Source organism: Alnus glutinosa, chromosome 6, assembly GCF_958979055.1.
Source record: "Alnus glutinosa chromosome 6, dhAlnGlut1.1, whole genome shotgun sequence".
Lineage (NCBI taxonomy): Eukaryota > Viridiplantae > Streptophyta > Magnoliopsida > Fagales > Betulaceae > Alnus > Alnus glutinosa.
Window position 1 is genome coordinate 20,043,625 of NC_084891.1, and position 12,354 is coordinate 20,055,978.

The following is a 12,354-nucleotide window of genomic DNA, read 5'->3' on the forward strand; positions in this document are numbered from 1 at the left end:
TAAGGTACATTCTTTTTCTCTTATGGAAATTCTGATAAGAGATAATTTTTTTTTTGTAAAGATGGTTAAATTGACCAACTTGCTAGTTGAACCTAGAACTCAAAATTTTTAGCATTTTTTCTAGGTTGCAGCACAAGCAATAATAAAAAGCATTAAAAAACCAGAAAATTTGGATTCTAAAGATCCATTGCTGAATGTGCTTAAAATACATGGGGTAATTACTTTTTCCCCCTATGAACTACCAACTTTTGCAAAAATCTCCAATGAACTACCAATTCGACCAAAATAGAGCATTTAATTACCAAAGTTACTCATTTTCCCCCATTCCATCAGTCAGAGGTGTTAAGTCCAACGGTCAATGGGTCATGTACGGGTCACGTGCCATTTTAATAATTTTTCTTCCAATTTTGCCCTCATCCTCATTTGTTAAAGGATTTTGGGAAAAAAAAAAAAACAATAAGAAACAAAACAACGAAGATAAGTCCACATTTTCACCTCCTCCACCATTGGCTCCGACCCACAGGACATCGGCTAGACGGAGGGATTGTTAACCGAAGACCCACCGGTGCCCGAGTTCACTCACGTGATCCCACCCAACCTGATTCTCATTCTTCACACACTCACGATTATCTCTTGCTCGCTTGGTCTGTTTGTGAGGCAATGACGGACGCCACAGATGACATAGCGGAGGACTTCTAGTTCGACCATTTTTGTTTGGTCTAATCGCATTTGAGGACTTCTAGTTCCTATCCGCATTCACCCTTACGGCGTTAAATGAATCTCCAGCATTGGTCAGCATAATGCGCATTGCGAAAAAGTGCAGGAAGGCTAGTCTGGGTTCCGCCGATGTGGCCCAGATGATTCAATAGCCAGTGCACAAAGTTGTAAAGGAGCAGATATTGATAGTTTTTAAAACTTCAACGTATTGGAAACAAAGAATTAAAGAAAATATGACGTGAACAATGACTTTGTTTACGTTTGGTAAAACATAGGAGAACATGGCATGCTTTTGATTCCCTTAATATATATAGTTATATATTCATACATACAGGATTTGAAGTGATTACCCTTAGGGAATGTAATACATAGGATTTGGAAGCTTGAAAGATCGAATGTAATACATAGGATTTCATTGCAGCATTTCAGTCCTTGAGTTTTTATTCCTATGAGCCTTTTTCACATAATATTACTGTATAATATATCTTTCATATATATACCCAGTGTTCATGTTTTTTTTTTTTTTTTTTTTTTTTTTTTTTTTTTTTTTTTTATAACCAAAGCATGTAATTCACGTTAAATGGGAATCACTAATAAAATCTTCAAATTCATTTATATCTGAATAACTAGTTAATATAAAAGTTCCACTACCAGTAACTTGATTCCCACTAACCAAAAAGCTGCTCCTAATGGTGAGACTCCAGCTAGATGAAAATCTGACGCCACATATAATGGTGAGACTCCAGCTACTAGCCATTGGAGACAACATAGCTGGCCTCATTCCCTCTCAATCCTATTTTTTTGGCTGATAAAGTTTCCATTCTCATTGGCCAAAGTGAGGTTTAAGTTAGTGCAAAGTGATCATTATTAGCAATATGCCGTCAACTCTTTGTTCAAGTATGATTTGGAATTTCATTTCATCTTGCAGGTGACTTTTCTTGCACATTAGAAATTCAATGAGTAATACATTTTCTAAAGGAAGCCTATGGGGACAGCATGCGTAAAGTTTTGCATGTGGGCCCTGATACTTGTTATGTGGTCTCCAAATTGTTAAAAGAAAAGGTAACTGAAGCATGGGGTGTGGAACCATATGACATAGAGGACGCTGATGGAAACTGCAAGAATCTTGTGCGAAAAGGCATTGTGCGCATGGCTGATGTCAAGCTTCCTCTACCTTATAGAGCAAAATCTTTTTCTCTAGTTATTGTGTCAAATGCTTTGGATTACCTGTCTCCAAAATACCTAAACAAGACTCTTCTAGAATTTGCAAGGGTGTCTGTTGATGGTCTTGTTATTTTCACAGGTACTCTTGTTATTTTTCTTTTTCTTTTGAGAAATTTATGTAACCTCCTGATATATTAATATTACAAAATATCCATACAATAATCAGCAGAAATAATTCCATTTATAGTGTTAAAAGTATACTTACCTGTTAGATATATGTACACATTTGAATAATTTTTAGATGTATTTTTCTTGGTTCTGTTATTCCTTTAGGATGCTGTCATAAAAATCTCCTACTGGCAATCATGCTTAATCTCTAATTTTCCACTTTGTTCATCATTGTTATTTAGGTGAAATAGTAGTTGAACTTGATCTCTGTGTTGGTAATAATATCTTGAATTTTATTTGCTTTTCAATTTTATGTTTAGGTCACCCTGGTCAACAGAGAGCTAAAGTTGCTGAGTTATCCAAATTTGGACGGCCGGTAAGTGTATCTCACATTTCTTACACGGTGTCTTTCAGCTCTTAGGTTGTTTTAGGCTCTGTCTTTGTTGTCTTTTTAGGGGGTCTGAAATAGAGCCAGATTTTTTACAAGTTATTCATGTTGTGTTTCAGCTTCTATGCATATTGTTAAATGATAAAAACACTTGAGAGCTCTTTATGCCACAATGATAGCACCTGATGCTTCCGAATCACTCCGATGGTTGCCAGGATGATACCTCTTAGTACCTCTTAGCGCATGGTCTCCTTTGCTAAGATGTACGAGCGAGGAACAGTTTGCGAGAGCTGAGGGCAGGGTACCGTACAACAGGTTCGAGTCCAGCCAGAGATACTGAAACTCATGAGCGTCGTTAGGGACTTTCCCGGAAAGGAGGTTGTGAGCGACGTTGAGAACTTGGAGATTCGTGAGGTTGAAAATGGAGGGTGGGAGATTTTCGGAGAGGTAGTAGTTGAAAAGATGAAGAAGATAAATGAGAAAGGGATAGGACTAAGGGACTAAGGGTAAAAGTGGAAGAAAAATCATTAATATGGCACGTGACCCGCACATGACCTGTTGATCGTTGGACTTAATTCCTTTGACTGAGAGAAGGGGGGAAAATGAGTAACTTTGGTAGTTGAATGATTAATTTTGGTTGAGTTGGTAGTTCATGGGGGATTTTTGCAAAAGTTGATAGTTCATGGGGGAAAAGGTAATTACCCCAAAATATATTCTTGAACTTCTCCTTATAGAAACAGTCAGTGAACAAATTCATTTCGGAAACAGACAGTCACTAATGGACTAAGTAAAAGAAAGTGTTGCATCTTAGGGGGAGTGTATCAGATGAAGGTGACTATGCTCTAATAAGATAAGGTTTGATTTTTGGCTGATATAACATTGGATTTCTCTCTTGTTTAGAAAATTCAGTTGTTGTAAATCATATCAACGAACATCATACATTATTGAGAAAGCTTTCACACACACACAAGCGCGCGCGCGCATAGCATGAGTTGAGTAAGCTATTTAAAATTTCTATATACAGGGAAATTTATGCTCATTGATTACTTGACTCTCAATTATATGTTTGCATATTTTTTATCAGTTATTAATACATGCGTGTTCTAAAGCTAACTTTAGAAAAAATTATTTTTCTGCAATTTTTTCCTCTGATTTCAGCTTTCAGTGTTGAACTTCCGGACGGATCTGTTCTTTGGTCTAGACGTCTGTCGCCCTACTGATCGATGATCTGGCAATATGTCGTTCGGACAAGTGAGTAACACATCCAGACGCGAGCCTCATCACTTTCTCGGCCAGCCGCACACCACTGCATTTTCCTTGATTTGTCATGTCATGTTGTGTGCATTTTATCAAGGATTTCTCCCGAGATTTTGGCATTTTTCATTTTCTGCACATATCTTCTCATTCCCAAGTATTCTCTTTGTCTTCCTTTATTCTTTTAAGTTTTTGTGCTTCTTAGAATAATTGAATATTTGTTGTCTGAAATATTTTCTTGAGATATTATGCATGAAAATCTTATTTTGTCTGTGTGCTGGGTTGATATTGATATATTTGTGCCATTTGGATTGCTATATTAGCTTGTGTAATTTTTGGACATCCAATTTTTCTGGAACTAACAGCATCTAATTTTTTCTTTGTGGTGTTATTTTTGGATATATTTCTCTTTAAATCTTTTCAAGAATATGTCAGCCAGCGGCTTCCAACACAACATCCGACAGATGGATCCTTTGGAAAACAAACAATGTCAAGGTCATATGCTCAATTCCAAAGGTTTCGGAATTTAGATGAGCTTGTTCCCCCAGCTCATGCAGAGTTTTAAGTAGCTTCTTCATCAAGATCTACACCAGTTAGTGATTCCGTTGTGAATCCATTCACTCATCTTGTAGACCAGTTGACTAGAGGATTTCAATCTGCAGATGATCGGTTTCAGGCTTTGCAGACCCAAGTGACTGAAGGTTTTCAATCTATGGATTCTTAGTTTCAAGAGCTAGAAGCCGAAGTGGCTCAAATTCAAATCTATGTGCGAAACACTCTTCGTCACTTGACACCAGAGGACCAGCGAGATTTGGTGCCTTGAGGATTTTCTTTCATCTTTTCAGTTGTTTTGAATTACAACTTGATTATTTGGGCTACTTTTCAACACTTTGCTTTTATCCCTGTTTTTGGATATTAGTACTTTTTATATCCGTGGTTTTTAATACTCTGTTTACCCTTTGTCATTTTGAGACAAAAAGGGAGAGTATTTTTATTTTTGGACTGGGATTGTATTTTTAACCGGTCAAGTAATTTTTGTCTTGGAATGGCCAAATGGGGAATTTGTTAGTTTATTGGCTACATTCTGTTGACAAAATCACTACATATCAGTGTACTGCCGTAACAGGGACGCCGTAAATATTCTGAGTTTTCCAGAATATTCAGAGTTTAAATTCTCCAACTTGAAAAGAGCCTTATTATGGCAATATCAGTGTCACAAGCATCAAGAAGACAATTTTCAGAGTCCAAGAAGATTCTGCACAGTTTACAGCTTAGCAAATTCGGTTCCCTAGTTACTCTACGGACGCCTAGATGCCCATCAGTGTTCGAGAAGTATCCGAACAACTCAGCAGACACCAACCACAGTGAAGACAGCATGCAACCGTCCGAACTCTAGGGCAACACCATTCAAATGCGGAGCCTGAAGATTAATGAAGAAACGAGTGAAACCATTTGAAAAGAAGTTGGTTGATGCTTGCCGTCCGGAAGCCCACCGTCTTGGTTCGGACGCCGCCCAGAGAAATCTGAATCAGAATTGTTTTACGTCTTTTAAAGCCTATATATAGAGGTCTCTAGGCATGTATTCTTTAGAGAATTAGATATTGAATTCTAGTGTGCTAAGAGAGGGTGTTTAGGCAAAGATTGTTAGATTTGCTAGCTCTCTTATAGTTTTTGTGTTGTGTGATCTATTCAATTGAAGTCTAGTTTAGGAACGAGCCCTACGCTAAATGAGTCCATTGAAGACCCCTTTAGACAGTAGGTCTGGTTGGGAGGCTTTTACGTATAGGTACGTGTTATAGTTAGAGGTATGATTACTGCATCAGGTTATGTGAGTATTACTGCCTTGTAACTTACTTTGTCTTCTGTTAGTGGATTTCCTGGGTTTGGCTGCCCCAGAATGATTTTTCTCTTGATAAGAGTTTCCACTTTGTCAACAATATATTTGTCTCTTATAAATTCTGCATTTAATATTTTGTTGTACAATTGATCACACACTCACTTTAATTAGGAGTCTTTATTTTTCACCTCTCTCTCCAATGGCATATGAACCTAACAAACCAAAGAAAGGCATAAATAAAAGAAAAACTAAGTGATATTTTGCCGAAATATGAACCTGTCAAAATTCAAGGACATCCTACCTCAACCCTCTTCTTCCTAAAACCATATTCATCAATCAATTCATATATCCATGATCAACACAGTTGAGCACACACCCACTCGACTACAATCCTCCAACAAAATCTAAACAATGCCCACCATAACAGAAAACCTAGCCTCATTGTCCCATCTCTAGCATCTTAAATCGAAAAAAAATGTCAAACCTCCAATCTCAGTCTTCTTCCATCTCCTACATCCCTCCACACCATGGATGGGACCAGGTCCAACTCCATGAAGGTGAGTCCGGGTCTAACGAAGTTCACCGACAACCCGGAGGTGGAAAACACATTGTTCATCTTCTACAACCTCTCTCTCTCTCTCTCTCTCTCTCTCTCTCTCTCTCTCTCTCTCTCTCTCTCTCTCTCTCTCTCTCTCTCTCTCTCTCTCTCTCTCAGAGTAAATTCTTTCTTAGTAATTTTTTCTTTTTTCTGTAAGCAAATTTATTCTAGTGCACATACATAGAGGACCCACCACTATAGAAAACATGAATTTGTTTCAGATCTAGATTTCTTCGTCGTAGTCCCTAACATGAAGCTTCTCCCCATCCCTTCTTCTCCCTTTGTAGGTCTGTGTCTTCTAGGGGTGTAATTCCGGACCAGTTATAACCGGGGCCACTAACCGGCTCCGAGTAATCGGAAAACAGGGAAATCAGTTTGGTAGTCAGTGTACCCGGAGCCAGAGTTGGGTAATAATTTTCTAGACACCCGGTTATAACCGGGTAACCGGCTCCGGGGGTGTGTGTGTGTGTGTGTGTGTATATATATATATAATATAAATAAAAAATAGAAAATTACCCTCGTGTCCTTTACCCTAATACGCGGTACTAACCCCCTATTTTCTCTTCTTTTGTTTCTTTGATTCTTTCTTTTCTGTTTTCTACTTTTCTCACTTCTCAGTGTCGAAGGGGTGTTTGGGTTGAGAAATTCCGATCTCAACAAAAAATAGAAGCTTTTGTTGTTGTACCATTGCGACAGAGCTCAAAGCTATTTGCATCCATTCACTCCAAAAAATAATGCCCAACCATCTCACTCGTCTTTGATCTGGTGGTTTCTTAAACAGACGAAGCAAAAGAAGCAGACGGTTAGGTTAGATCTGGTTCATTTTTTTGTAGATATGGTTATTTTTTTGTAAATCTTTTATTTTGGTGCTTGAGTGTGGTATATTAATTCAGATTTTTTTTATGACCGAAATTCCATCTGTGTTTAGTCCTATGTAATTTTGAATTCTCACTGTGGCTTTCGGACCATATGGGTCTCAATTTTTCTTTTTCTTTTTTCTTTATAATTTAACAGTTTTTTTAAGGGACATGAATCATGTTACCAAACGTTGCTTCAACTTCAAAATCAAATTTGATCTTGTCTTTGTTTCTTTTTTGTGAGGTGGTCCATTAATCATAAACTTGTTTTTTCTCTCTCCTGTATGAAATGGCATTTCTTTTGTAGTTGTGCTGGAACTGTTAAATTGAGGCATTCTGACTTTTTTGTAGTGTTCTTTAAACCATTGTTGGATATTAGGTGCAGGAAAATTCTTATTGAACTATGAAATTCACTAACCGGTCTGGATAATCGGTTTCACCCGAGTAACCGGGTAACTGGGGTCCCCAGTTGACCAGGGTACTAGGTTCCGGTTATTGGCCAATAACCGGGAACCCCGAAGCCGATTCCCAGTTATTGGCCAATAACCGGAAACCAGCTCCAGGTTTACACCCTTAGTGTCTTCACGAGAGAGAGAGAGAGAGAGAGAGAGAGAGATGAGAACCCAAATGGCTTCCCCCATCCAAAATCAATCTTGTTGAAACCAAAATTACACCAATTTGTAAACCCCAAATGTTTCTGGCTCTTCTTTTTGAAGCAAGTCCGCTATCATTTCCGTGTAACCACTAATCAGCAAAAACCCCTCATCACCATGTAAACTTCTCATAAAGTTGCCATTGACTCCCTCAATGGATTTCTTACAATGGTCGCAATTCTCTTAGGATAAAAATGTGGAGAGAGTCTTCAATTCAGAGGTTGAAGAAGAAAATGAAGAGTAGGGTTCGGGAACAAGATGAATGAACAATTGGATTTTATATATATATATATATATATATATATATATATATATATATATATTTTAGATTTTAATTTTTAATAAAATAGCAAAAATAATATTTTAAGGAAAAATGCTGATGTGGCACTAATGGCGTACAGTAAACTTGGACAACAAACTCATGGAGGGATCAATTGCTAGTAATCGAAAACTCAGGCATCTAATTTTCAAAATTAAAAAGTGAGTGAGTGAATTCAAATCGCCAGTTTACCTAGGAATTTATTATAAATTTACCATGTTTCTAAAAGAATGCTAAAAAAACGACACTAATGGCCTGTATTTTAGTAGTGACTTATAGTGTATAAAATATATTAGTTATATATTATTCATTATACTTAACATTATAATATATTATTTAAAAAAAGATTCTGCACTATATGTTAAGTATATTAATTAATTAATTAATTATATAGTACTATTTAACTAGAGTCATGGGCGTACACTACAAACTAATCCAGAACTGCCTAGCCCATTCAAGTCTCTGGCCCAAGAAGAATAGGAGCTAACTCAATTGCCACATCACCATTACACACGAAAACACAAGGGCATTGCCCACTCACTCAGACAAGTCAGACCCAACTCCTCCCATCATTCTACCACCATGCGTCCCTTGTCTTTTTGGAGCAATTCACCCCTTGTACATAGATAAGCTTTTTAAGGTTTGATTATACTACTTTTGAGACATTAGATCTTTAATGTTACGCATTTTTTCACATTCCCTAACGTAACAGTGAAAATCATTATTAGATTTTGGATGAATTCCCATTAAATTTTTTATCTAATGGTGCTTTTTACTGCATGTCACGTTAAAGAGTGTGCACTTAAGATTAAGCGCTTGAAAGTGCATGCATCATTTCTCTTTTTGTAGTAGGAAAAATGAACTGTTTTGTTTGATTAGTCTCTTAACGATGATCGGTGATGTGATGATGTAGGCATTAAGGAGCCTTTGATTGTTTATGATGATTGCTTTGTGGTTTTTTGTATTTGTTATTGAGTAATGGTAAAAGAAAGATCCATGTTCTCATTGAGTCCTACTATTGGATGCGTGATAGATCACTATATATTGGATCTAATAGTGATTTTAAAAACCACGTTAATTTTGGGAGGACTCAAAGAAAATATAGGTCTTTCTTTTATCATTACTCTTTACTATTTGACACGGAAACTTGGCATTACGCAAATCTTAGGCTACAACCTAAGATTACTGACCCCAAGTTCATGGTAATATAAGATGAAACATTTCCAGGAAATTTGCTGCCAAAATTGGCTAGAATCTTAGGCTATGTGTTACGAGAATGCTTTCGCAAACTAAGAACCCCTATTCTTATAACACTATGTTTACTGGCATGAATATTCCCTGTGTTCTTAAGGCTTGCTGCAAACTGGCCGCCAACAATGCAAATAGTTCGGCTTATATTTCGGTTTGTTTGTCTTTACGATTTCAAAAAATACGATTAAAAAATAATGATTTGAAAACCGTCGGATTGTAAAATACAATTTTTAAAAACGCACTTAAATATTTGGTAAAATCGTAGTTTTAACTTTTAAAGTAGTGTATTTCTAGATACAGTTTTTTTATGTTTTCAAATTGCATTTTTTTTTAAACGCACTTCCAAACGATATATTTTATGCGATTTAGTTTAAGATCGCACTCCCAAATACACACTTATGTTTGGATCTCTATTCATTTATCCTTCTGGATTTGTTAAATTCTTTAATTAGCTTGTTCTTGTCAAACTTTAAGGAGGTTTCCGACATGTATATATATAAGTTGCTTTTACATTTAACTGTTCTTGCTTAAAGGCATAAACCTATTACTATATTGCTTCTTGTAGGTGCGACTATCTAGCTAGCTAAGATGGTTTTCTACAAGAGAAGCTAATAATAGAAGAGTTTTACTTCTGTTATTGGATTACTTTTTTCTTTTGCTAATAAAGAGTAAGAGAAATCTTATTCCATATAGTGTTAGAACAAATAAACATATTATGCTCAAACTAACATGCGCAGCGGAAATAAATAAAACAGGATTTAGGCTTACCTCTAGCCATTTTTGCTCAAACGCTTCCACGAAGATCTGAAGAAAACAAAAATACTATTTGAGAGATCTTCTAACCTATGCCTACGACTGTATTGCCGTACTAATGGTGTACACAGGCTATTAATTTATAAACTAGGTCAGGGACCCTCAAATATGGTAAATACCGTATTGTTCCTTTCATCAAGGAAACAATATTATTAATTGATTTTAAATCAATTAAACGATTCCATTACGGTAATCTAAATTAATAGAAATTACCATAACCATAACACCGTATATTATATTTATAATAAATATAATAAACACCGTATATGTGGCATATAGGCCATTTATGGAGACAATATCTTACATTCTCCCACTTGGCCTTTATGACACATGACCTTATGGTATTAGGTTCTTTAGTTTGGCCAATTTCTTATGGAATCTTCCAACTTAGATAAGAAATGTTTCACATGAATCATAGTGGTAAAACCATTATAAAATTAGGTCGTTCCTTCCATGTATCACAATGTAAAACACTCCTTACATGAGTACCTTACGAATAATCAAGCTTTATGAATGAACTTCCTATCAGTCATTCGGGTCCAACTTTATTTATCCTCATGGATAAAATAACAAATGTGCACAAAATCTTTATTATAATAACATTATGTCTATAGACCAAAAAGAGACAAACTAATTTAACCAAGCAAAAATGAATTAATGAGTTTCATATACTCCGCATGACTTTATACTTCCTTTACCGGTAAACTTTAAGTCATGGGATCCGCAATCATTAATTCAGTACTTATATGCTCAATAGACCCTTTATGTCTCTTAATGTTATCTCTCGTACTGAGATACTTGATGTCTATTTACTTCTGCTTCTACTCTTTATTCTTATAAAAGAAAAACTATAGTAGAATTACCGCAGAGTATCTTTATGATTTAATTTGTAAAATCGACAATATTGAGACTTTTAACAAAATGTCTCATCCATCATGCCTGTGTACTAAATTCATAGCATGTAAGAATTTTAGCTTCCTTGGTAGACGCAGCAACTATAATCTGCATACTGCATCTCTAGGATATATCCCTCAATAAAAAGATATATACTCTAAAGTAGACTTTCTACTATCTACACAATCAATAAAAGTCAAATCTGAACAACTAACCACCTCGAAATAGAAAGTGTATCCTTAGGTTAAGTTGTACTTCTTGGTTCCTTGCATATACCGCAAGACTTTATTTGCAGCACTTTATTGACCCAATATTCTTACTGTCAGTCTAATGGTTAAGTCTAGTGCAAGCCTATGCTTGCATTAGATTGCATAATGCAGATGCTTACAAAAGACTTTTCATCTGCCCTTGTTCCAATACATTTTGGGACAATAATCTGTATTGAATTTATCAATCTTAGTTGCTACTGAAGGTGCAAAACCATTCATTCTAAATCTTTCCAAAACTTTTTAAATGTAGGCCTTCCGAGACATTGTTAATATTCTTTATGTCTCTATGAATATCTATGTCAAAAGACATAAGAGGTTTGACCCAAATCCTTCATTTTAAAGTTTTTTGTGAAAGAAACTTCATGTAGTAAACCTAAATCACCACTTGCAAAAATAATATCTACATATAGGACTAGAAAGATTACTGTACTCCCACTGACCTTAAGGTATATATACTAATTAACAAGGTTTTCAATAAACAATGAAACAATAACCTTGTAAAAAGTATATCACCGATGAGAGATCTGCCATAGCCCATAAATAGAATTCTTTAATTTGCAAGCTTTCTGACTGTTATTTATAAAACCTTTTGGTTGTTTCATGTAAACCTCTTACTTAAAATTCTCATTCAAGAAAGTTGTTCTCACATCCATTTGATGTAGCTCTAGATCAAAATGAGCTACTGTATCACAATGTGGAATTATCTCCACTCATGGCATGTGAAAACAATTTTGGATCATTTTTATGTTCAACGTCAACATCAGACTCTAGGAGGTATACAACATGATCACTAAGAATTGTTGATCTCCTAATTCTATAGAATTTTCTTAATTCTACTTCCTCTGCATTTTGCAAAGTCTAAGTAGATTCAAATTGAACCTATTCTTCATGAGTTGACAATTCTAAAATTGATTGTAGCTCAGGGTAATTAGTTTGATTTTCCATAAGTACAATCAAACATCCTTCATATGAAGGAGCTTCAGTCAACTTTTGTGCTTCCTCCAAGTAAAATCTTTGAGGATAAACACTCCCACTAGGTTCAACATCCTCTAGAAATTTTATAATCAACAACTTTAGAATTATATGAAGCATACTAAAACCTAAAACCCATTTTGAGTTTACTGGATAGCCTATAAAAGATCCGCTGGTTGTCCTTGAATCTAATTTCTTTA

General features: G+C 35.7%; 1 protein-coding gene across 1 annotated transcript; it reads left to right on the forward strand.

Annotated features, from left to right (window-relative positions):
* Positions 1–1,698: 1,698 nt before the first annotated feature.
* On the forward strand, positions 1,699–2,941 carry LOC133871593 (probable pectin methylesterase CGR2). Its single transcript, XM_062309020.1, has 3 exons — positions 1,699–2,020; positions 2,370–2,425; positions 2,753–2,941. Exons 1-3 carry the CDS (start codon positions 1,714–1,716, stop codon positions 2,939–2,941), a joined length of 552 nt encoding a protein of 183 aa, XP_062165004.1. The 5' UTR covers positions 1,699–1,713.
* The last annotated feature ends 9,413 nt before the right edge of the window (positions 2,942–12,354 follow it).

Excerpts from the sequence above, each read along its gene's own strand:
- LOC133871593 (XM_062309020.1), top strand. The coding sequence starts at position 1,714 with ATGCGTAAAGTTTTGCATGTGGGCCCTGATACTTGTTATGTGGTCTCC. Across the intron at positions 2,021-2,369 it reads TGGTCTTGTTATTTTCACAG|GTCACCCTGGTCAACAGAGA; the intron begins GTACTCTTGTTA and ends TTTTATGTTTAG. Across the intron at positions 2,426-2,752 it reads TATCCAAATTTGGACGGCCG|GTTCGAGTCCAGCCAGAGAT; the intron begins GTAAGTGTATCT and ends ACCGTACAACAG.